The sequence below is a fragment of the Syngnathus leptorhynchus genome, chromosome 4 (assembly GCF_054491065.1).
Source record: "Syngnathus leptorhynchus isolate UIUO chromosome 4, UIUO_Slep, whole genome shotgun sequence".
NCBI lineage: Eukaryota > Metazoa > Chordata > Actinopteri > Syngnathiformes > Syngnathidae > Syngnathus > Syngnathus leptorhynchus.
In genome coordinates, this window is record NC_141198.1 from 16,874,846 (window position 1) to 16,901,417 (window position 26,572).

General features: G+C 43.4%; 1 protein-coding gene across 1 annotated transcript in view; it reads right to left on the reverse strand.

Moving 5' to 3' along the window:
* The window catches only part of pebp4 (phosphatidylethanolamine binding protein 4), a 32,668-nt gene continuing 6,096 nt past the window's right edge, over positions 1-26,572 (reverse strand). The window contains exons 4-7 of the mRNA XM_085909426.1: positions 19,314-19,412; positions 7,015-7,060; positions 6,650-6,757; positions 1-2,456 (exon numbers count right to left, since the gene is read on the reverse strand). Coding sequence (XP_085765552.1) covers positions 2,365-2,456; positions 6,650-6,757; positions 7,015-7,060; positions 19,314-19,412 — 345 coding nt within the window. The 3' untranslated portion in view covers positions 1-2,364. The remainder of the gene's footprint in view (positions 2,457-6,649; positions 6,758-7,014; positions 7,061-19,313; positions 19,413-26,572) is intronic.

Here is a 26,572-nt window from a genome sequence, read left to right on the forward strand (position 1 = left end):
CGCATGAAATACCAACCAACAAAGAAATGTGAATATTCCCACCCGAGAAATTAATAATAGCTTCGCATTGAAACATAACATAGTGTGTAAAAAAGTGTGTAGGTTGGTCTGAGTCAAGCTCTGTGTTTTGGGGGCTTGCACAAACTGTGGCAGTGGTGTGTTATGATTACCAGTTGCACCAGTGAGTGGATGAGTAGCATCTTCCCTGACCCATGCTGGACACTTGAATCAGCAAAATAAACCGTGATTCACTTACGGGCTTATTGACGTCTATTGATCTTATTGAATGAAACAGATTACTGAAAATATGCTGACTTTACATAACTCAAATAAAATCATCTCTGTATCCAGAACTCCATGAATTTGCTGCTGCTGTTTTTCTTAGCCGTAACGTTCACATAGACTTTTTTTCTTTTGTACTTAAGAGGAAGCATCTATTTGGAGAGAGGTGTTTATTTGTTCAAGTGGACCATGTTTAGAATGGGAGCCACTATTTGAGGAAACCTGATAGAAGAGCAGCGTGGCGGCGTTTATCAATGCAAAGCTCTTAGTCCATGATAAACATCCAGCGCAGCCCGTATCGTCTTCCATCGGGAGAGCCCGAGTGATCCCTGGCTTGGAAACACCTGACCTCGTACCTGCGGTAAAGCCTCTTTCCACGGGTCCACAGCCACCCAATCCAGCTCATGGAAAACCCAGGCCCGTATAGTCAAATCACCTTTGCCTCAAAGTGGAAGATCGATAATGCTATGTTATTTTGACTTTTTTCATGCCTCAAGGTGAGTTTTGATGACAGAACAGAACGAGTCAAAGTCGGCGTTGCATTATGCAGTGTTTAATGTTGATTAAAGCAAAGATGCGTTAGTGACTTTCCCCTCCAAGCTAACGTCGCGATCCCACGCTGCAGTCAATGCAGGTCATTTGCTCAGCGAGACACGGCGTCACAATAAAGCCTGTTTATGTCGCATTTATGTTTCCAATCCTCCAGTGAAATCAAGCACGTTCTTCAACCGGTGAGGGAGAAAAGCGCTTGCGTTTATTAGATCACTTTTTGTCTCGGTTAGGCAACGGAATTGATTAAACTAATTCATTTGAATACATTAAGAAGGTATTGAATACATTTACAATATTCTCCCGGGTCGGCGAATGACAGCTGTCAATGCTTTTGACATTCAGAGTAAAAATAAAACAGCGACAAATCCAGTAGTTTCTGGCAGCCCGGGCGACGAGATATGAATGGAAGCAAAAGCGCTGTTTTGATTTTTGAAGTCAAAATCTTGGCAAGGGGCTGGATTGCTGATGCATTCCTAGTAGGTGGGTTCTTTGGGGGGGGGGTGATAATTCTCTTCCACTTGGCACGTTACACAATGAGTGTGTGGATTCATAGCCTGCTTGCCAAATGAGAAAATATTTGATAGGTAACATCAAGGTGGAGAACGACGTTCCAAGTGATGGATACTAAACAGTTGTTTTGTTTGCGGAGCTTTGGACCGCAAAGTCCAGGAAGCAAACAAAATTGATCAATGATCTCGGAGGGTTCATCAGAAGGGCACGATGGGGCTTTACCAAGGCTGGCTTATCCACCAAAGGAACATTACCTACTCCTGCCTGGACCACTGAGGAGACACCAAACTGGGGTTAATCAAAGGATTGATCACCACAACATCAAAGTCCTTGATGGAGATCCAGAAATCTGGGCTATTGATACAAGCCCATCCCAGAGGAGAGGTGCTGGTTAGAAACCAATACTTTACTCCGACCAGCCCGCTACAAAGAAGTCGGAAAAGTATCCGCGAGTGGAAGGGTTGAAAAGTTGACCTGCCAGGTGGGTCTCTTACGCAAGTCTCCAAAGTTCAAAACAGGTTCAAAGTCAAGGACGCGTTTGGACGGACGAGATTTTCTTTCGAATTGAGCTGACGGGTCAGTGGAAAAATGCAAACAAAAACACAGTAAGTCCCCTTCACCAAATAAATTGTAAACCACCAACCCACCTTGCCATCATGTCACTTTTAGTTCCACTGCAGCATCCGGTTGTGTTGCGGTCTCGGTTTCACCTCCTACTTCCTATTTTGGGCCCTGACGTGTTTCCGCCCCCGATTTAGAAGCGACTCTTTCCACACCGGCTTGCGATATCAGAGGCCCTTTTCCTTTTCTCGTCGACAGCGTTCGGAAACTAATAAGAAATCCCCCCCCCCAGCGAGGTGACAACCGATTCTCTCAAATCTCACGCAACAGGGTCATGTGATCATCGAAATGCGTGCAAGAGGGAAAACACAAAGAGGAAATAATACATGAAGATAAACTGATGTGATAAGTGTGAAAACAATTGTGCATCTGAAATTAATTCCAACTTTCAGGAGATCTTTAGTCTTGATAGTTTTGCGTGAGAAACTGCACGCTGGCCACAGGAATTCCCAGAAAGTGAGCAATGATGAAGGACTCCACATCCCAACGACCTGACAGAAAGACACAAATAAAAATAATATTTACATCTCCGGCTAGATCGTTTAATCTCGAATGTTTTTTTTTTTTTCATGCAACACTTTCTCTGAACCAAGGACAGTCGTAAGAGAAGAAAAACACGGGAAGAGAAGAAGAAGAATGCCGAGTCAAGCAATAAAAACTTCCGTGATGTCCAAGTACTTTTTTTTTTTTTTTTTTGCTTTTAAGTGACTGAGCAGAAGTGATTCCGTAGCTTAGCCTTTTGTGTTTTAGCGTTTAAAAAAAGAAAAAAAAATGTAATAATAATCCCAATAGAAAATCTCATTTTGCAAGACGAGCAAATGCAACGGAACGGATTGTAGTTCGATTGTTACGCAAACATCCACTACCAGGCAAGCGTTGCAATCCCTGCTTGTTCCGTCGATGTTTAAGGCCTAAGTGAGCTGTGAGTCACACACACTGCTGAAAATAAAACATGTTGCAGTAATGATGGAGGTGGCAACGCAAGATATGATTCAGTCGCCTGCACTCTTTTTTGTTTTTTTTCTTCCCCTTTTCCCTCTCCTTTTAAACAAACACCAGACGGTGAATCCGGCTGCTATGACAATATCACGGTTTAAGATTTTGGACAACCTAAAATTCCCAGCGCACTTTGCCTTTTCCCTTCACAAAAAAAAAAAACACAGTTGCCATTCTGCTATACAACGCTACCGAGAGAGAGCTAAATAACCGTGCGAGAGCATCTTCATGTGTTCCGCTGTACATAAAAGAAAATCCTGTCCGAATCCAGGAAATCGCTGACATTCCACTAGTTCCATTTGGAATAATTAAAAAAACAGCTGGACAGTACTGGAAAAGAATCTTATACAAAGCCAGCCAACGATTGAAGCGCTCCAAATCTGTAGAGAGAATAGTTTCACAGTTGACTCGGGGCTCAGCCTCGGATCCGAACGTTACTGCGGATCAGCTCTTTTGTTTGCGGCTGTTTTCGCCATCAGGGAAAGAGACGCGCTCCACGTCCGCCGCCGCCGCCATCACAAAGGACATCTGGGAAAGATTCACCCTCGGGTGTTCCTTCGTATTGGAGGTGTGTTGACGTTGATCTTTAATGATCAACTATTACGCCCGTCGATACTTGAGCATGTCAGAAAATTACAATGAATACAGGTGGAGCATAAGAAAAAAAAAATGGCCGCTCTGTCAGTCAGAGTGAATACGATGATACTCTGACAGAAAGGGCTCCGATCATCATGTGAGGGCAATGGAGTCCGGCGACCTGCCCGAAAGGTGGGCCACGGCGTTCCACGCCAGATAATGCGCCACCCCCGCAGGTGTGGAACGGTTCATGAGTCAAGTGGCAGATTGGACTCTATTGACACGCGTTGACGTGCATCGATGATTACGGTGGGATGACAAAACCCGCCTTGGCTATCCGTCGGAACTTTCAGTATCTTGCCTTATCGCCGGCTGGTACCAGCCATCTTAAAATAGGCTGCCGTGTGTTTGGAGTGCCGAGAACATGTTTCCACCGCTTCCATCTCAACGCTCATGGAAAGGACAGATAGTGGCGGACACGAAAGGTGATGTGAGCGTCTTCCTGCCTCCGCTTTCGTCTCGCTCACGCTTCGATCAGACTCCCCCCCCCCCCTTTAACTCCCCCCCAAAAATAAATAAAAAATATACATATATATAAATAATAATAAAATAATAAATATAAATATATATATATAAAAATAAATAAATAAAAAATTATATATATATATATATATATACATATATATATATATATATATTTATATTTATATATATATAAAAGAAAGAAGAAGGTAAAACGTCAAAGTGCTCTCTGCCGCAGAAGCCCAAAATTCTGGCTGTGGCGCTCTGATTAATGGTAGAGGCCGTGGGTGGGTGGTAGACATGGATCTGCCCATTACCGCACTGCAACATTGCAAATGGCTTCAATTACTGTGGAGTGTGCTGAGCTGGCAGTGTGGGCTCGAGAAGGCAAGATGAGCAACACCATACAAGCCGCGCGCCCGCCCGCCCGCCGCTACACTGTCATTGGCGCCGTATGATCATCAGGTTCACATTTTGGGAACAAGGAATTGAGATTGTTGTCATTTTCAACCTTCACTTTCAGCCAGTGACGTCCATGCCGGCCGGGCCCCTGAAAGATGAGAAGCCAGCCCCCCCCTCCCCTCCCTTTCGGCATCACATCCCTTTTGCAAACCCGGTGGCTCTTGCCAAAGTGGCTAACAAGCATCGCGAGGGCCACGATGCCCAATGGCCGCCCCCCCCCCCCCCTACCCTGGCACGGGGGATTCCCCATCATCTCTTCCTGGAGCCAAGAGCGCCCCCCCCCTACTTTCAACTATCTCCATCAGGTCACTGACCCACATTTATAACTTGAACACAGGAGACACAGGAGACTCCCCCCCCCATTAACTAAAGACGTTGCCCCAGATGAAAAGAAAACAAGGGACAACATGTTTGCAATCAAATTGAGTCAACGACCGCGCTGCTGGAAGTGGAAAATGATCATTAGGAGTCTCCCACCCACGACTAAATGCTCTGCCATTGTAAATCACATCAATTAATGTCACCGGCCTGACAAATGCTCTCTGTGTCGCTGCACATGGGAAGGAGGGAGGGAGGGAGGACAGACACTAATAAGTGAACATACTTAACGGAGGAGGTGGGGAGACATGGGATTCCCTCTGCTCGTGTGTGTGTGTGTGTGTGTGTGTGCAGGGATAACCTTGTCAAAGCCAAGCGGAGGCCAGTCCAATTGCAGCAGGTGCGAGACAAAAATCCTCCTCAGACTAGCAAAGCGTGGCAGCAGACAAGTAGGCAATGGACATCATCAATTAGCCGAGTCCCTCTGTTTCTGGCTTGATGAGCGCCGCAAGTTCTGCCAAAACGAAGCTAACAGGTCCACGTCCCATTCATCAATTATTCCCAAGTTGATTCGCAGAACCTTTGACACCATTGCGCATAATATTAATAATAATAGTCAATTATTTTATCATAATAATAAATAATAACATGAATTTGATAAGGAATAATACAAATAATAATCCTCTTAAAAAAACAATACCAGTAAAAATGGCCATTTCAACAACTGATACAAAATGTTTGTTCAAGTAACGATTGTAATTTGATTTCTTTTTGACAGCAAGAAGACTTTGCTAAGGAGAGGAAGTCATCCGGGTCAATTACAGCAATCCAGACGAGTAAATATGGGTGGGTTCAGAAGCTTCATAATGAGAAAGGGGGAAATCGAGCTGACGGCAGAAAAGACATTCTTCTGTTTGCGCAAAAATCATAAAACAACAGCAGGTTATTAATCCTGCTGAGATTTCTGGATATTAACCATGTTTGACGTTGTGAATACTTGAAGAATCTTCTGCTCATTTTCAAAGCCTTCACATCAAACAGCGTGCCGGCATTGATTAGTGACGTAGGTGTCAAAGCTCCAAAACAGCAGAGAGTGGCAGCTGCACTCATTCATGACTCAAACCGCCCTCACATCATCGCATCGGCCGGAACCCGACCACAACAGACAGCCAGACACGCCTGATCGTGGGCTTCTGTGGATTCCGCCCGCACAGACCCACCTTTGGGGGGCTAAAAAGTACAAGAACCTCAACTAAATAAAAAGAATTGAAATAACAGCTCTTTTGAAACACACACACATCATTGACTTCCAAATTATCATTTTTAAAGTAAATTAAAAAGTGAATTTGTTTTGACCGAAAATGTCATTGTAACTTCAAATCTGACCACTCAATATTGAAGCAACATTAAACGCTATGTGACAAAGTGTCTCGTTGAATCGTCCACCAACTAGTTAATCAATAGCGCCTCTTGTGGACAAGTAGATGCACTGCATCCTAGAACAAGCTAATTGAGCATTCACATTATTTTCCATCTCAACTTTTTTTGCGCCACTAAATCATTTCACATAAAACTTATTTGGCTCTTAAATTTAATATACTTTCTTTTTTAAAAAAAAATCTCTTTAGGTACATGGATGAGCACTATCATTTCCAGCAGGCTATAAACGTATAGAAATGTTACGTTACGTGCTTTCCGTGTTTGCTTTTATTGCTGATTCAACAAGGTGTTGGCAGTCGCGTTGATTAGCCCTCGTATGATGGATGAGGTTTTAGGGGTCAGAGCGACGGTGACCTCTGAGAATCATTACCTCTTGGCGTCTGCGACCCGAGGGGCGGCACGTCCTGCGATTGCTTGAACAACAGGAACTGGTAGCGGTGCAAACCGGTATGCCGTGGTGGATTCGGAGGAACGTATTCTGCATCGGGAGGGGGGGGGGGGGAGCAAAACAAAGGAATTAGCGGAGCGACGGCTGATGAATGCAGTCACACACGGTGATAAACATGATTAGAACAATGAGGCAAGTTTAAGCTCAAACTGCGTGATTGTCATTGCAAATTGAGTCAACTAAGACATGCCCCCCCCCACCACCACTCATTGACTGTAAATGAGTTTAAAAAAAACCCAACATATATTCAAATATTTTTTTTAAAAATACAATAAAAATATACTTACCAGTGATTGTCTGCCCTGTTAAGTTTCCATTCTTCAGTGAACTTCCCTATTCAAAGAAAGATGTTGGTTAGCGGTGTTCAATGTTTCTAATAGGCTTTTAATGACCTTTTTTTTCCCTTTCTAGCAGAATCCTGAACATTTTTGTGCCAACACTGACTGGAATTGAGAAGTGTTCCTAATTATTTCCATCTTGACTGAGACCACAGTTCCAGCTCGAGAAAAATAGCCCGTTTTTAAAACGATTCTATACAATTACAACACATCATAAAAACAGCAGGGGTGTGTAGACTTTATGATCACGATAGCATTTCCGTTATTGCTTGCCCGAGACTGTTACATCAATGAAATCCTGCGCCTAATGAATTCATATAAGGGAAAATAAATGTGTTTGTAACAGCAGGTTGTATCTTCATCAGATGTCATATGCACAGCCGCAAAATCATTATGCACATGTCAAGTTCAAGCGGCTCATCCCGGGCCAGCGCACAGATGCTGCGCGCCATGCAAATTGCTCACAGGAACGTTTGTTTAATAGGCTTGGCTGCTCGCTACGAGACTCTCGCATCCTCGAGTGGGTGGAAAAGGGCTAAATATGTTGTCTGTGAAATGGCCCCAAAACCACTTGAAGTAACCACGGAAGTCCCCCGTCAGCGGCGTGGGGTATCTCGTCTCAGCAGCAGCAGCGGCAACACCTGCCAGAGTGGCCTGTCTCTCCCCCCTGCAGGGTGACTACGGTACTGTGACGCAACACAGTGAAAGGCCACAGAGGGCATGCAGGATTGGGCTTTACCCAACCTCATCGGCTCAAACGCTAAATGAGAACAGCGGGAAAATAATACACACAGCATGAGAATTGTGTCATTTCTTTTAACCCTGATGAATGCCAGTGATGGAAGGCTTTAGTCGCTTGGTAGTTTAGCGGCTAGCTTGCTAAGGCCCTCCAAGGCGCTCTACATGGGCACTCCAAGACCCTATTAAGAGCCAAGAGCCCGAAAAATTGGGATGACAGGCATTCTGCGTCATCATGGATCTCTTTAAAAATGGATTGAATCATGACACTATTGCAAAGACCATTTGAATCTCTTCAACCCGATAAACGCATTTGTGAATTACATAAATGTCGGCTCGCTCTTTTGTTGTAGACGGGAGAAGATTTACCAAGGATTATACAAGTGAGGGCTTTTAAAAAAAAATAATTATTGCGTGATGTGGCGTAGTCATTGTGTCAATAATCCTGTTCCTGCGCTAGCGTGCTAAATATCAAGTGCACGGCGCCATTGTGAAGGCAATCGCTACTCCTGAAGAGTCCTTTCTGCGGAGAGAATTTTCATCATTTCATCCAGTGATCAGCGAGAACAAAAAGCTTTATTTAGAACGAGCAAGAGTCTCGAGGCCTGCAGGATGCGAGCCCGTTGCCGTGGCAACAGGTAGTCAACATTTGCGCGTGCGGCTTTGTTCTCACCGTACCGTGATCATTCTACTCGTATTATGTATCGCCGTTAAAACAACAGCAGAACAGTTGCAATTTGGTACGACTCGAGGGATTTTTTTTTTTTTTTTTTAAATCATTTTTAGGATAGTTATGACAGTTCAGGGATGCTCACCGGGGAGCGATGCTCACACTCATTGACAGGACATTCTCACATAGTGGGTGGCCCACCTCAGGGGACTGTCGTGTGGGGGCGGGATGCAGATCGCGTGGAAAAAAGTTGACTGCTCATTGATTGAAAGCTTCTTATTGAGTTGTTAAATGTTAGAGAAAAAAAAAAAAAAGTTAGAGCAGGCGATTGACTGTGTGATGGGTGTGTTGGGCATTACGGGGAGAAAAAAAAAAGCAGAGTTTAAAAAAAACTTTGGGCCATTGTTACATGAATGGAGTCCAAAGAAAGAGCCAAGAACATAACTTTGGGGGTGTTGAAAACTCCTCAACGTGCTTCACTGCTCCAAGAAAGCATATCGTGTATATATGGCTTTGAAATAAAATAAAAAAAACACACAATGTGACGCTGCCGTGCACCCTCTCATCGGGGAATACTTAAATCAGAGGCAGTGTAGGCGGTAGGAATCTGACAAATATGGGAAATAGAACAATTAAAATGATAGATAGCATATTCAAAAAAATAAATAATAACACAGGAATAATTCTACTTTGGAAGTTGCAGCTTTAAATCTAATTCCCAAAAGCAGGGGAACTTATTGACAGGTTTTATCATTATACAACTCAGGATTTGGTGATGTCCACATTTCACTCATTCATTGAGTCTCTAGTTTGAGTCAAGTATGCATATAACGTCCGGCAGAAGTAGTCGGCGGGCGTTGCGGATTCACCAGGAATACCCGACCGAGCGAGCGCAAGCCCAACATCCCTGTTTTTCCTCTTCTCCTCTTGTGTGGGTGAGTACTTCCCTTTGTCAGCGTGAATTACTCATGCATCCACCTCTTGCTTCTCCCCTCCCATGCACACCCCGCACAAGCCCACACCTACGATAATCAGCACCCACATCCGTCTAAAGCGCGGCTCGGAGCGCCTCGTTCTCTCCTTCGCTCGCTCGCTCGCTCGCTCGCAGTCAGGCTAACAGACGGGGAGAGAGAGCATGACAGATGGTGTTCACAGCTCTATTTCTGAGGCTGGACTTGTAGCCTGCCTCCCGCCAACCCCGCCAATTCCACTCAAGCCAAGTGCTTGCGATTGCGCCTGCTTCGTCTTCGCCTCGGTGCTCATTCATTTGCAGGCTGGTGGCGAATTTAAAGTGACGGGGGGAAACTCAGCCTTTACGTACACTTTGCAAAGAGTTGCCGTGGCCGAGGTCTCGCCGCGTGTTAACGCCTGCTAATGCTAAGGTTTGGAGTCCAAATGGAAAACTGGAGCGGAATCGGCCACTTGATTGAAACAGGATCGGTCTCAGGCTGATTTAACAATCCATTTCTGACAAGTACCTCGAGCTTGCCAGTGTTTTGGACAACGCCGCTAACCCAACTAGCAAAAATATAGTTGATTTATCATAACAGTATCTCGCTATGACAATATATGCTTTGGGAACAAAAAAAACAATCATGAACCCAACATCCACTTTTCTGTCTCCACCAAATCAAAAAATAGTTGCCAAAAGCGTTTATTTGCATTTTTCCAGTGGCCGACTACGTTAACCTATAAATGCCATTCGTTGGAGCAAAATTCAGAGAAAATCACACTTCAGTTCCCTTAAATACATTTTTTTCCCTCCGTAAATGAGGAATCGGTATTCTCTACAGGTTGTCTGGTCCGTTGTGGAAACGGCACCTAATTAGCTTTCATGCGGTGAAGCGGACTAAATGGCCATCAACTAAGCAGGGTGAATTGGCCCCAGTCAAGGGTGAAAACCAGTGGGTGAGTCATTCCGGATCTGCATCGATGCATCGACAAATTAACCCATTTAACCATTGCCAGTCCGACTAATGGCTTTAACCAAGGAACTCATTTGGCCGCGCTAATGAACTGACTCGGAAACATAAACAGTCCGGTTACTAAGTGAACTTCGACGACATCGCCTGACACATCGTGACGTATCTCGTCTTTGGCGCCAGCTCATTAGCGGCGAAGCCCATTATTAGTCTAATCACTAGTTGAAGAAACTAACCAACCAAAGCTATTATCGCCCTCATCTATTCTGTCTCATTTGCATACATTACAAATGCGCCTTGGCAAAATGGCCGTGCCGGTCTGGTCATTTCATCCTCAGAGAGCAGATTGGCCTGCGCTGCCCCGTTAGGCCAAAAATGAGGGTACGCTAATAAAACTAATCTGGTCCAACATGAGAGCTAATGAGAGTACGGATGCTGATGAGGCTCTACTTTAGTACAGCTGAGGGGAAGCCCGAGCTTAAGTTCCCAAGGTAACGGTGGCTTGGAGTTGAGGGGGGGGGGGGGGGGGGGGCAGGATGACTCACTGGAAGGGAATCCTGGATTCTGAACAAAGCTGCCCACACGGCCCACCCGAAGCTCCAGCGGGCCAACATGTAAACAAGACATGCACCCCCCCCCTTTTTCAAAATCAACCCCCGCCATAGGACTTCCCACTGACGGGGGTGGCACAAAAAATAAAAATCCGGCCTACAACAACAAGCAGTAACATGATAAGGCATCGATGGGTAAAAGCGATGGGTAACAACCTCGAGGAAAAACTTTTTTTAAAAAGACGATTTCCGTTTTGGATGGAAAATGAGGGCTATTAATGGCATAAGATCTTGAAAGTAGAGTGAGAATGGTGACACAAAATGAAATGACTTTTTTGCGGGCTAAACTACGGGGGAGGAGGAGGACAAAAAAAAGAAGCCAGAGAAAATGCGGAGGTGGGGGGATAATCATGTAATTATTAAGACATTAAAAGTGATCAACAGGCGTGTAATTGACCGCTCAAATTTGCCCAAGGTCACTATATTCTTTTGACTTTGGATAGGCCAAAAGTGCGGAAACCCACGTGACGGTTTGAGGAATTCATATTTCAAACCCCAAAAAATTGAGTTCATTTCATTTTAGCATATTTGCTCAAATCAGAATTACTCACCAAGGAATATATTGACTGTCTAGTTTCAGTCCTACAAATGATTAGAAATGATGTTTGGTTTTGATCCTGGCAGCCAGCCGCGTTGAGAGTAAAGTCATCCCTCCAGTTAAGAGCAACCATTTCATTTGTTTCTCTCCACAGTTCATTCAGTGTCTTTAGTCATTAACGAGCGAGAGCCGCCACAAAAGGGATTTAAGAGGCGGCATTACTGTTTTGAATGGCCGCATGCTTAATTCTTGTATTATAATTGAGGCAGGAGCGAGACAGAGGTTATGCTAACCGCTGGAAACCTGTCCCACTTCACAGAAAGGTTAATGAACCTTGCAAGTCCTATGGGAGATGGAGTATGCTGTTAATTTGACAAACGTGGGAAATAAATGCTTTTATGCTTTTATTGACGGTGACCAATAGCGGCCTTTTCCCCAAATGAAAGGTTTTTAGTCTTTTCGGCTGCTTTTGCTGGGAGGCAAAAACAATCACGTGGAATGCATTTGCTGGAAGAAACTAAGTGCATAATTGTTTGCGTGGAACATTTTAGGACAAAATGCGTCTTTATTATTTATTCCTAAGGGGGGGGGGGGGGCGTATACTGCAAAATGTAAAGTGACCTGCTTCTCTTAATATATGGAAATCGTGGAGCTTTATAAAATTTCATTTGAAAAGAAAACTGTACAGTATATTTTTATTTTGAGGTGATTAGCTTGTAACTTGTGTTAAATTAGACTTTTCTGCAAAAGTTACAGAAAGGGGAAACTGTCCTAACCTTGCATACCTGCCTAGCTCGATCTCTCCTTCTCTCTCTCCCAGGGCTACTACTACGAGTGCCGCTCCGTCTCACCCGCGTGCATAATATTTGCCGGAGAATGCTCGGCAATCCCTCTTAACCTTTGACCTTGGCTTATTGTTACCTGTGAGCAGCGCTATGGCAAAACATGCAGTGAGAACGCCGCGTAGACCTGCAAGCACTTTGTGTACTATAACTACGGAGGAGGGAAGGAAGAGAAAGAGAGAGCTATTTAATCCCCCCCCCCCCCCCAAAGGAACTCCCCTCTCAACCCATATCGTGAACTCGCAGGCAAATCGTGTTGCTGGAAGGCACACCACACACACACACACACACAGACACACACACACACACACACATATACACACGCACGCTGCTGTCTTTTTAATTTCGTTAGCTGAAAGAAATCTATACAGCGCGGCGGAATACGCCACAGAGCCAAGTGAACTATACATCACCCTGGAATGTAAACAGGTTTCTTCTAGCAAGTGTAGCATAAAAATACCACATTGCAACAAACCTCTTGGCGATGATAACGGTCAATAGCATAGATCAGAGGTCTGAGAAGATGTATGGTTGTTAGTCCAACAGCATAGCAATAAACTGAGCAAATACGTAAGGGGAAAAAAAAAAATAACCCAGCAAGAGTACTACGCTAATTATTCATAAATAGCACACGGCTGTATAATTGCCGGCGTTAAATCAAAAGCTGTTTCCAATATCGAAAAACCGAAGAGTACCGATACCAAATATCGAGGCCGATACTTGCCTTATCGCAAGGTACCGTTATCGATACATTTTGTGATCATTTTAACATCAGAAGCTAGAAATTAGAACTTTGGTTTGGATTGATAACCGATCAAATCAGACAATCAATTTAATCCTTAAAGATCAAAAAAAGAAAAATCCAACCATAGCGCACGTTGGTAATGACTCAGTTCTTAACTTTTGAAAATTAGACAGGCCGCTCTAATATCTGCCAACGTTGCCATTCATAGCTGTCATATTTAATTACAATGCCAAAATACATTGGCTGTGTGAGGCCCTTTGTCAAATCTTTGTTTTTGTGTACAATTATTAACTGGCAAGCATGCCATATACTTACATAAGGGCTATTCTAGGAGAGCATAATTATTAGTGAGTTGTTTTTATCAGCATGCCTCACTCCCCTTCAACGTACTCTGAAAGACACAACTAAGTGGAAGCCTTGGCCTAGACGACCCCCCACCAACGGTGACATTTGTGCTCGTGTACGCCCCCTCTGGATCCCATGCGGGGATTTTTCCCCCCCCCTTCCATGTCAAAAAAAAAAAAAAAGACAAGTTACAAGTGGAAAGGTAAGCAGCGATTGACAAACACGTACTCCACCTTGAAATATCAAATCCTATCCAGGGCCCAGTGCCAGAGATACTGCTTTTGACTCGGGGTGAGGTGGGTGGGGGTGGGGAGGGGGGCATACGACAAAGACGACAGCTTGTGAGGGGGAACATTGTCTGCGGCTGCTGCGACTGGAAATCGTTTCAGGAAAAAAAAACAAAAAACAGGATTTGATGCACAATGCTCGTGGGTGTGAAGAAAAGGGGCTCATATTAAGAGAAGTGTCTTTATGTGTGCCGAGCGACCGGCGTTTAACTGCATTTGCATGGAGCACGTCCAATCTGCTCTAAAAATACAAAATATATACATCGAGAGGGCTTTTGAGGTTGTCCTTGTTTTCTTGGGAGTCATCTGGATAGAACCAGGATGGCAAGCATAGACATTTTTCATATAGCGACGCAATTTAAATGTCTGGACGCAATCTGAACGGAGTCAGCTTCAAGAGATTTTACAGTATTTGTGTGTGGACAGAGGATAGAGCTGACAATTGAGCGCAAGGATTCTTATGTAATTCTCCCTTTAGGTGGCGGAGAACAGTGAGAGCGTCAGCCCACACTAGAGAGGAACGTGTTTGTTATTAACTCATCTAGTGCCGTCCCGGTTTTAATAGACGTCTATATCCGTCAACGGGAGTGAATGAGTTAAGTGGAAGAGGTGGGGCAGTAAAGAGGGTTGGGGAAGGATGTCTTTGGTGGAGATTTGAGCATATTTGAATATTTCCGTTTAGTGATTTATTTGTCCTTAGTGACTTTTTTTTTTTTTTTTTCTTCCCCCATGCGGTTCATCTGCAGTGTGCTCATCAAACATTGGAGGGCTGAGTGAGAGAATAATGAACTTCACGTAATAGCACCTCTGACATTTACTGGAGTTTGGCTGCAGCTGACAATAGGACCAACGCCACGAGCGGCCGTTAAGCATCTCCAGCTGGGCCTGCTATGTTAAGGACGATTGTTGTCCATGTTCGTCAGGGGAACTTTTACATTTTCAACGTCCAAAAGGTCATCCCATTTGGAAACCCACCAACATTTGGGTGAAAAATTATTACTGCTGCAAATCTTGGAGGATCACTGTCAATGTATTGTTTTTTTTTGTTTGGGGGGGGTGTAGACTTTTTATATATACTGTATTTTTTTTTGTCATTAAACGATTAAAAAAGTACATTGCAAGAACACGCAGCTCAAATGAAAGCATGACAACAGCTGTGTCAAACTTGTTTTTGTGGCGGGCCAAGTTTTCAAATCAGAGACTAGTAAAAATTGTTCACAAGAAGAATGGTCATAAAAATTGCTAGAGAAATCTCGAAGACAATTTTAGTATTGACACGTGAATTAGATGTAAAATGTGTCTTTGCGGGCCGCATCAAATGATCTGGTGGGCCGTATCTGGCCCCCGGGCCTCGGGTTTCACACAGGTAGCTTCGATTGAAATCATGATGTACTATGCAAGTTGTGCTTCTGTGTAACAAAGTTTCCGAAAGTACACACAAGCAAACAGTACACATCGGTTAGGAGCATGTTTAGCAAGTTTGGAAGAAACAAAAAAAAAAAAAAGAAAATTGTTCAATTCCTTCGCGCCCACCCCTTTGTGATAATATATGGATGTCCCGTAAGGTTATTTGTGTTTGCCGGGAAATGAAGTGCTCAACTGGATTAAAAACACAGCGCATATGTTTGGTAAATCTGTTTCCCTGGGCGTACGAGTAGCGTGAAGCAGCAGCTTGAGAGGGCAGACACTCTCATCATTAGCCGGGCGACGGCGTGCTCCTCTACCTGCGCCGATCTGCGCAGCCAGGCACTGCTCTTGACGCCGCGCAGATGTTCCAGGTGCAAAGTGGCAAAGCCGGTTGGGGGGTGGGATCGTCAACGGAAAATGGAAATATCCTGCTCAATGCACAATAAGAGTTTAATTATGAATAATATCATTGGCTCTTTGTTCTCACAATGGTTCGGGAAGTTGTTTTGGGCTACCTTATGTCTGTCAAATCAACTCGGGGAGAATTACACGGTAAAGTACAATGCTGTTATTTGTTCGTATTGTCTTCATACGCTAACGTAGGTTTCGTGTCTCCGCAAAAGATTTGAAAGAAAAAAAGGCGTAGCTCGCTCTATGCTTTGATTGTTAGCGAAAAATCAAACCTTGCATGGAGTAGAATAGAGATGTTATGCTAGGCTTGCTTTTTCTTGCGATACCACCACAAAATGGCACTATAGCTGGCAAAGAGCAAATGTGTGATGATAACCCTAGAACACAAAACATGAACTTGCTGTGACGTATGCTAATGCGTTAAAATGCCACTAGGTGGCAGCATCGTTCGCCATTATTTGTGTGTCAACGTAAAAGTTTGATAACTACAAAGACATTGATGCTAGCTTCGTTCTATGTTAGCATTAAGCTAGCAGACCTTAAGACAAAGTAAATGTGATTGAGGATGAATTCATTTTCCGTGATTTGCTCGGGGAGGGAATATTTCTTTTCAAAATTAGACCAACTTGGAAATCATCCATCATCACCGAACTGAAACGATTCCGGTTAGCGACGTGTAAAAATCATTTGATTGGAGGCCACGTGGCGAAATGGTGAATAAAATAGCAAAAGGAGGGATACACGCCTAATAGTTTGCATTTTAAGGACATCTCGAGGTGTGGAGCAGATGATCTCTGCAGGCCTCACAATTCCCAAACACCAAGCCAGCTGGTCTGAGACAATCACAATACTTCACTGTTTGCCTGACCAGCAGCAGAACACAGGCTCTGTCGCCCCCCCCCCCCCCCCCCCCCCCCCCCGGGAGCCCATACAAGAGAGATGCATGTTAAAGCATGCATATCCCTCATGCACCATATTAATGAGCACAGCATGCTTCGCCATGAAAACTGTCCAGCTGTCTTCAAACAGCCACAAAGACAAAGCGCTACAGCCTGCGAGAGAGAGAAGTGAATTCAATTGCGTACTAATGAATTTTCGAGGAATTATTTTGTCCCCCCCCCAAAAAATGAACAGTGGGGGTGAGCTGGCTCGCATAAATTTGAGTCATTATCCTAATGCTAAGTTCAAATCCATGAAAAACCTCAGGCTCCACATCCTTCTTAAAGAGGATTTGACAGCGATAATGAACACCTCGGAGCGAGAAAGAGCATTAAGTGAAGCGCACTTCATATTGCATCAGTTTTGACTCACAAGCCGGCGAAATGATCATGAGAGTATTAACGAGACCGAGTAACAGCAAGTTTCTGTATGTGAGCATAAGCTGCGTCTATTCCCAAACTAATGATTTACTTGTTAGAGTAATTATCGCTGTGAGACGTGCTGGAACATCTGCATTGATTTAGAGTCTGGAAGGCCAGTGAGGGAGGGGGGAGTTGACAATCTGGATTTTTCACTTAAGAGAGCAAGACAATCTGTTGATGCTTATTTTGGTAATTAACCATAAATTGTACTCTGCATTCCAAATGGCTTTGACAACATTCATCACTATTTATTGAGAAAGTGTGAGAAAGCTTTTTTTTTTGGGGTGGCCCAGGCAGGCCATTTTAATCTCCAAGTTAATGAGCATCTTGAAAGATTGCCTTCGACGTTACACGTTGCAGCGTATATTCTTTACGTTTGTAAAAATGGTGCTGTTCCTTTATATTTGAACTTTCAAGGTGAGCAATGAAGTCAGAGCCAGGTAAACCCATTGTCCTTGTTCTGCTCCCTTTGCCTCTAATGAGGGCCTGTTTTTAAGGCAAGCCTGACCTCAATTCACACCGGGCTGAATTAAGAAAATCTTTACCCTTCATAACCGGAGCTATGGATAAGGAATACCGATTAATTATGGCAACATCTACAAAGTAGCGCAAGCTGATGTGACCTTGGACTGATGAATGAATATACTGTACAATGCAGGTAACAAAAGGTAGAAGTGGCTACGCTCAATTCAAAATATAAATCAAGTAAAGACACCTGAATTAGCTAAATGCTCATTTTCATTGCCAGAGGATAATGTAAAAAAATCTTTTATTATTATTACTTTTTTTTTTTTTTTTAAAAGTAGAGACACCTGAATTAGCTGAATGCTCATTCTCATTACCAGTGGATAATATAAGAAAAAAACAATTTACTTAAAATAAAAATAAAAATAAATAAAGTAAAGACACCTGAATGAGCGAAATGCTTATTTTCATTGCCAGTGGATAATAAAAGAATTTTTTTTCCATACACCATGATCTTCACATAATGCTGCATCTCTCTCTGTCGGCCCGACTTATTTATTAAGAGATCCGTCAGTGTGACACGAAATAGAATCCCGTGCGGGAGGGGGGGCTGGGTTACATCCCAAACCTGATGTTGTGTGATGTCACAGAGTGACACTGGTCAATTAAACACCTCCCACTAGTGGTTAGCATCACTCAAAAGGCTCATTAACCTTCCTGACCAAACAGCAGTCACCATGAGGGAAAGAAAGCGCGCCGTCAAAGTGGCCGAGCCCCGCATGGGCAGCGGAAGGGAGGTCAACACCCACACAAGTGACATGGAAGTCAATTGTTAGAAAGACCACGTTGCTCTCGTCTGTCTGGCCACTTTGTTTAGTTGCGCGTGCTTAAGCTAATAGCACGAGGTGACGCTTATTTTTCATTGGAGTAAAACATGCATATTTGTTGTCCATAAATGAGCCAAGATTATGATTTGCAGACTTCAAAATCAAGCACAAGCGCAGCTCTATAAATCATAAGCGCGCTATTGAAGCCGAATGGAAACAAATAACATATCCCCGTTGCGTTACTTTTGGATTTTTTTTTGAATCAATGATGCATATATTTAGCGTGGAGCGACGGCGTCTGAAGCGGAATGAGAGCAGCCGAAACGCCTTTGTGCGTTTTGCTTTTCAGACCACTCGTCTTAATCTACGGAGTTGATCGTCTCTCGGTTCGTTTCGGATTTAAGAAAAAAAAAAAAAAGTCGACAAATATTGGACGGAATCGGCAACTCAACACGCATTTGCAATGTGAAGACACAAAAACAAATGGATAAAAAAAGGAGCGAAATAGGAAGAGGGAAAAAAGGGGATCGGAGCCGTGCCCATTTTTGGGGGTGTAAAATATGGAGAAGTGTGGATCATCGGGGGGAGCAGCTCTGCCTGGGGGAACAGATGAAGGGAGGACACTGTGCCAAAATCTCTCCACTGGAGGGGGGGGGGGGGCTAGTGAAGGAGCTCTACGGGAGAACGAGTGTGCGCCTCGCACGCCGCTTTCCTCAATCGCAGTCTCGCACGCCTGCGTTGACACGTCTCGGGCCGTGTGCAGCGAGAGGGAAATTGTTGCTGACAGGCCCTTGCAAACTTCACAGCCATTTAGAAAGACTTACTCCCACACTTTTGTCACAGGCGTTTATTGCCGCCGATACACCAAACCCCAATTTTTTTTTTTTTTTGCAACTTGGCACCCTCTTTTCACCAAGTTGGGCCTCGGGACCATTCGTCATTTTTCGGCCCCGGAGCGCATTCGAATAAATAAAATAAATAGGAAATAAAATGAATAGATCAAATCAGCCCCCCCATAAATAAATAAATAAATAATGACCCGTCACGTGATCCAAGTGTGAGAACTTCAAAAAAATTACCTCCACATCTGTGACCAACCAGTGCCTCCAGTGAGCCATAGTTGGTGTAACGGAACTTGGAGCGTCAGGATCAACCATCATCAGAAGGTACTTCTCACCCTGCGAACAATAAAAGCACCATTTCATCCATCATGTGTTGGGCAAGTTACTTCCAAAATGTAATACATTTCAGATTACAATTACATTTATTATTATTTTTTCAATATTAGCATCTGTGCTACTGAATCACGAGAGAATAATACCAACCTGATTTCCCGATTCACTCTTAGGCTGAGTTTACACATCAGGTTTGATTACTGCCACAAGTTGGCGCCTTAGTTTCGGTGACTGGTATCGGCTGCCGCCGCGAGTATCCGATACATTGAAATGAGACAGTATTGGTAATTGCACATCCTTAGTTACACTTTTTTTCTTTGTCAACACTGACACCCTCGACAAAAAAAAAAAAAAAAGCCGTAAAAGATTTGTTTTTTCCAGGGTGACGCTCCAAATTGTTCCACTTTCGAGGCATTCAGCTTCAGAGGTTGCGCCGTATTCCTAAACTTGGCATCGCTCAGCTTGGCAACCAAACTATTCCTCCAATTCCAAATCCTTCTCGTTCGAATGGTCACAGTTAACTTCCTGCCACTTACCAACTATCTTAATACCCCTCAATCTGTCATTGGATAAAGTGAGAAAAGCAGCATCTCAACTGACACTTGATCACACTTATTGGACGCTGATTTGGCGGCCTAATTGCCGGAACATTTTCATTCTGTCTGTCCCTAAAAGTTACAGACTTATGCGAACAGATTGAATTATTGCAAGAGCACATTTGTCATCTCTGGTCCTACGCCCAAAAGCTGCCAGACCATATGATAGTTTTTTTTTTTTAAATGTTCACTTCCTCTAGGAAACCGATATATTAATCGCGGGTGCTTCTCTCAATGATGCTCTGAAAAAAATATATATATCTGTTTGTGTCAACAAGAAGTTAAATTCCCCGTTTGTTATGTTCTATGGAGGCATTCTCAGAATTAATCCAAATCCAATGTAGTAGCCTATGTTCAAATAGCAGTCTTGCACCCCCCCCCCCCCCCCCGAGATATTCATTTTGAGAAGGATTCTCTGCCTACCTGACAAGCGGTAATAAGCATAAACAACTAAGCCTAATAATAGGATAATACCGTAGTCTCAACGATAGCGCCTGCAGGTAACATGCAGACAGACGGGTAACAATGGAGCCTCCTCCACAGCCTGTCAAAAGTGACTCCATATGAGTGACCCCCCCGGGCGGCTTACCAACCATGACCTGTTGCCTTCTCACCAGTTCTGTAATCCTCATTTGTACACGTTCGCTACCAGGCAAAGTGATAAAAAAAAAAAAAAAAAAATTTAAGTCTGATGTGTTCATAACACACACTTTGAATTAAACATGACTCCCGGTCACAATTATCATTCAAAGAAATGGCTATGTTGATGAACATTCATCATGGATGGAGACAAGATGTTTCTTAAACGCTAAATTTAGAACACTTGGAATTGTTTTCATTCCTGATGCTTTCTGGGCACGTTTGGGTTGTTGAATTTTCTACCTGTTAGAATTTCGCCCGGTCCATCTGGCACGGGCGGCGAAAATATAAGAGTGGATCCCTCCGTGCTTGCTCTTCACACATTGTGGCATGTACCCTTCTCTCTCTTACACGAGGACATTTTTTTTTTTTTTTCCCTCTCCATCTGTCAAAATCCACATTAATTGCACACAGATATGTGTGAAAGACTCCAGGGAAAAACAGATGCATGCTTTGCCATCTGAAATAATATAACAGGGCTCAAACCAACTCAACGTTGTATCCAAATATGAGGTGGATACTGTACGAGCAAGGGCAGACTAAAAAAAATAAAACAAAAAATACATCATGGAACTCCATTTGCTGTCACTATTAATACTAATGAGAAATCGACATATTAAAAGGCACACATATTCTATTTCTGGCTTCCTCCTACATTCATTCCCAAAGTATACATATGAGGTCAATTGAAGACTAAATTGCCCTTAATGGGAATGTTAGTTTATATGCTGCAAGTGGCTGCCAAGCAGTCCAGGGTGTGTATCGCGCCCCTCGACCTTGTCAAGCATAATTGGGGACAACTGACCTGGGAACCCGATGATGCCACCACATAAAGTTACCAACTGGCTGGAAAAAAATGAAAATAAGAACATTTCAGCCCCAAAAAAAACCATCTCGAAAGAGCCAAGGTTCGCCTAAGAACATGAAAGATATGCTTCTGCATATAGAAGCTCGCATGATGGAAAAAAAGATGAGGATTTGAGCAAATAAAGCATATTAATCACCTCCGGGATGCACCATTATCCCGTTATCAAGCTTAAATTCTGTACTCTTAAGAGGAGTACTAATCACTTAGAAATATCCCTATGAGGCACTTTTGAGAGCTCCAAGGTGTGAAACTGACTCGGAAATACAGTGGAACCTTTATTAAAGTGGAACTAATGGTTCACTTTCAACTTCTTCCAATTGAAATGTATTTCACATTTAAATGCGATTTCTCATTTCAAATGATTCAAACTGTTTCCATCATGGAATTTTCTTCTCACCTTAGCATACATAGAAGAACTCATGTAAAACAAACACTCATCTCAAATCATCTCTATCCATTGAAACCAATGTTAATACCGTTAATCCGTTCTGACCACTCATCTTCACACATGGCGGTTTGAACTCTCTAGATTTTCTTTTGTGGCTTTTGACTGAAAGTTGGCAAGCGTATTATATACTCAATGATCAATATGTTCTTGGTTTTGCAGCCTTCATGGCTACACCGTAATGACCCGACGCCACTAATAACTACAAAAAAAGAACAAAGCACAAAGTATCTCCGGATGTAAACCCCTCGCTTACCTTTGAGTGAACTCTGCTGGGGATGAGAATCAGAGAGTTGTCTAATCGCTACCCTCATAGAACGGCCTCTGCTATCGAGCTCGGTTCTGCCAACTGATGACACCGCGAAGAGCAATAGCCAGGCAGCGAGACGAGGAGAGGGATGGAGGAAGCCCCTCTGCGAGTTTACAAGTTCACGCTTTATCCCCGACCCGACAGCAAACAGTGTCGTCCGTGTAGCTGCCTATTAATACACCCGTTGCTTCATCCTCCCTCCTCGTCGACGTCGGACCCAGCGGCGTTTCATTTAATGGTTAACCGTACGCACAGCGCTCGACCCGGAGCTCGGCAACGAAATCCCAGTTTAAGACTCAAAAACATTTGAACTTGTTTGGTAATTAACAGGTATCCGTGTTGTGATTAAGAGACAGCCGAGGCTTAACGAGCATCTGATGCAGCTTAGAGCGAGGCTGAAAGATCGATCTCTTCATACAGAAAAGAAATTCCACGTAAAAAACACAAGACGGTATTTCATATAAATTCCAGATGTATCTCGAAAAACTCGTACGTTAGCGCCGCTCTGGATCTGCCGTCTGATTTTGTGCAGCCGCGGAGGTCACAAGATGGAGTTAATCCTGGTGGTTCTGGTCAAACGGGTCAAACAGGCAGCAGTAATTGAATCCCGTTCAAAAAAATGTGGCCTGAGAGGTAAAAGATGAAACGGAAATGGAAGAGGTCACTCAGTCACCTTACGGGTGAGACGCTCCTCGTTTTCATGAATAACACTTTTGTACTTGGCAATGGCATTTTTCTTCATCATCCCTTTGACTAAATGTGAAGATTGAATCCGATCCTCTTAAACCCGAGTATTGACACAACACGTACGCAAAGAGAACAAACCTCAGCGTGTTCCTTAAGTGCCTCGTGCGGCACGGCTTGCTCGCTACCTCCAAACCTACCTATTTTTAAACTCAGCCTGCCTCCCACATAGGAGCGGAGTGTGAAGTGGCTTATAAATCCACACTTTGGAAGAGCCACATGGTCAAGGGAAAGTCACATGTTGACATAAAAGCTATAACGTGGGGGCCCAAAACAACAGAGCTAATAGACTCCCTCGTGCTATATTAGCCGAGCGTAGCGGTGAATTCGGAGGAGGCGGCGGTTCAAGAGGAATCACGCTGGGAATAATCATTCAATCACTCATACGACGCGTGACGCATCGACATTGTCGTAAAAAAAGGAAATCAATTGCGGAACTAAAGTTGAGTATCGGACTACTTTGATCAATTCCGTCTGTTTGTTCGTCCTAAGTAGCGCTGGCATAGTTAACATTAAGATGGTTGGCAGTGTGATTGAAGGGGGGAAAAAGGCCTCGGGAAGAATTTCTGCATTTCTCTCAACATTGACGACTTCTTTCACCACAGCCGTGCTCATGTTAAGCTTATTAGTCACCCTGGATGCCATCTTGCTAGCTGTGGCTTCCGACACTTTTGGGTGGATGCTTTACACACCTACTCACCGCCGTGAAAGCGAATCCCCGCAAATGCACACGCTCCGGCACGGTAAACGCCACTAACAGGTACTCAAGTGGCAACGCACGGGAATGTGAATTTCATATCCCGCCATGCTAAATGAGGCCGGCATATTTTTTGACATGTATTGCTAGTTATGCTGATCAGGACGCAGTACATTCAAACAGGGAAAATTATAATGTTTTGGGCTCATGTCCATAATTATGCTGTCAAGCAAGCAGCATGTTATGAAGTCAAAGAGTGCTGTTCCATCAACATCTTTTTTTTTTTTTCAAAGGCAACAATGACTTGAGAAAGAAAGTTGTCATACAAATACACAAACTTATTCATGTTATAAAACTTACAGCCTGTGAGCCATGTATGTGTTTCAGTTTCCTCACAAATTCCCCAAAATGTACATGTTAGATTAATTTAAGACTTTACGCTTGGCTATATTTGCCCAAAGTCAGCTGGAATGAGATTCAGCTCACCTGCAACCTGAATGACGAGTGATACATGGGCTCCCTCTAGTGGTCTGTGAACGAATCAGTTCAGTTGTATTTAACTTTTAGGGTCAGCAGTTTAAGAACGGTTTGTTTTTAATACATATATTACGGTTAAAATTTTTACACGCAACACATTTGAACAATACAACTAGTTTTCTTTATTGTATTCGTTCCCCACTTTTGATATTTAAACATGTACAAAAAAATGAAGTGAAATTCTGACAGTTACACATGAGATTTAATTAAAACTATTTTGGACTCATATTAGGTATAAATTAAAGTGCGCCATTATTTCGACCTATCATGGCGCAGTCAAAATTTTGCTGCGAGTTGAGTTCTTAGTCCTCTTGACACCCATTTCTGTTTGGCCCTCGGAGTGGTTCAAGGCGTCAGGGGCTGTTCACAGGCACTGTGTGTTTCACCAGCCAAGATGGCTTCCACATTTTTTCTATCATGATTAATTATGGTTGCTGATGGTAGTACAGTGAGAAAGTGTAAATTATTCCCACATTTGCTAGTGCCCTCCGCGCAGTCACTGTTGTGTAGGAAGATGCTATTGACGCCATCCATGGATGCCGACCAAAAGACATCTACATGGGGTGGCAAACTCGAGTGATTATTAGGACGGGAAGGGGGGGGGGGGGAGTCGGCATCTTGTGTAAGCTGAACAGAGTCCAGACTGCCAGTTGACAGGGCCGGATTTTCCAGTATGGAAGAGTCTCGTTTCAGTGGGCGAAGTTGGGTGTTGGTTGGGGAGACGTTGGGACTGCTTGGAAGCTTGAAAGAGAATCTTTCAAACAGACAAGCACCGTCTGTGTTCCAGTGTCACCAGCCCACCCGTCTGACAATCAGGGCCATGTCATCGCTTGGGCTCTGAGTAATTCAGGGAACACTCTTAGCGGACACTGCAAACAGACAAAAGTGGGACCCTCCGTTGAACAAATTCACATAAGAAAAAAAAAAAAGTTGGAGATTAAACTCATCACCTGTTGCCATCTATAAACCAACAGAATAATAAATCATGGCATCCTGCAAGTTGTCCATTCATACGCTGACTTTTTTTTTTTAAAGGATGTGAATAACACACATCGAAAACCCTCTGGTGTAAAAAGAGAACTAAATAATAAATATAAAAAATATTCTTTGAAGTCCCCAATATGTCTTTTATAAACGCATAGTGCATGCCGGACTGACAAGCTTTAGTGTTAGTTTTAAAATCTCCCCCGAAATATATATTTCATCAAAATTCTAAACATCTGACAAATCATTTTGTGCGTGTTGTTCCATTTAGCGCTGTCACAGAGGACATTACGGAGAATGGCATTTATAATCACAATGCAGAAAGTGTTATCAGAGGAGGTACAGGTTTATGGTTCAAGGGCTCGTCCATTCACGGAGAACAAGCTCAGCCTTTCCGCTTGACACGCTGATAAAGACGGTACAAATAAAACCTCCATCTTTGCCTCTCCCCAAGGGAATAATATATCACCCATTTGAATGTGGCACATATTGAATCATTTCCAGCGACGATGATTCATTTGAATAAATCAGCCTCTTATTTTGCCAACTTGAACTGATACCGAAATAAGAAAAAAAAATGTAATGTGGTTAGATCTAAGGAGGGACAGGTGTTGGGAGTGTTCTATAGTAATGGTGGTAATCCTAATCCCCTTTCAAGCAACAATTAATGACTACAGCAATAATCTTGGCATATATGTCGTCGCAATTCCTTTTTGACTGTCAAGCGCAACCTGCCTTTCTCGTATCCGGCAAGATATGTTGCTGCAGGCAGACAGGATTTGATCCTGGATTTGCATAAATGTTCAGCAATAATTCAAGAAATAACCCAAACGGAGATCGTTGTGACCCATTATGTATTTTTTTTAAAAGATTTTAACCTACCGCTATGAACTCACCCAATCGATAAGAGCGACCATAAAAGCTTGTCGTGCAATATGGATCACGTGTATATTTGATGATTAAAAAAATAAAAACTTTCAATGCCTTTGACAAAAAACAAAAATCAAAGTACAGATGCACAGGATCAGCCTATCGGCAAAGGTATACAATTTATAAAAATTTAAAAAAATCTGCATCTTGTGCAATGAAAGGGGTTATATGCAAACTGAAGCAGATGTACACATTCTGACACACACACACACACACACACACACACACACACACACACACACACACACACACAAATCCTGTTGAGCTGAGCTGAGCACAGATAGCCTCGCAGGCCTCCGAGGCACAATTAGGATTTCACGCAGGGAAGAAATCTACATTCCCGCACACATGAAAAAAGTCCTTTCTACCTCTCGACAACAATATCAACTTTTCACTTAAGGAAAAAAAAAACC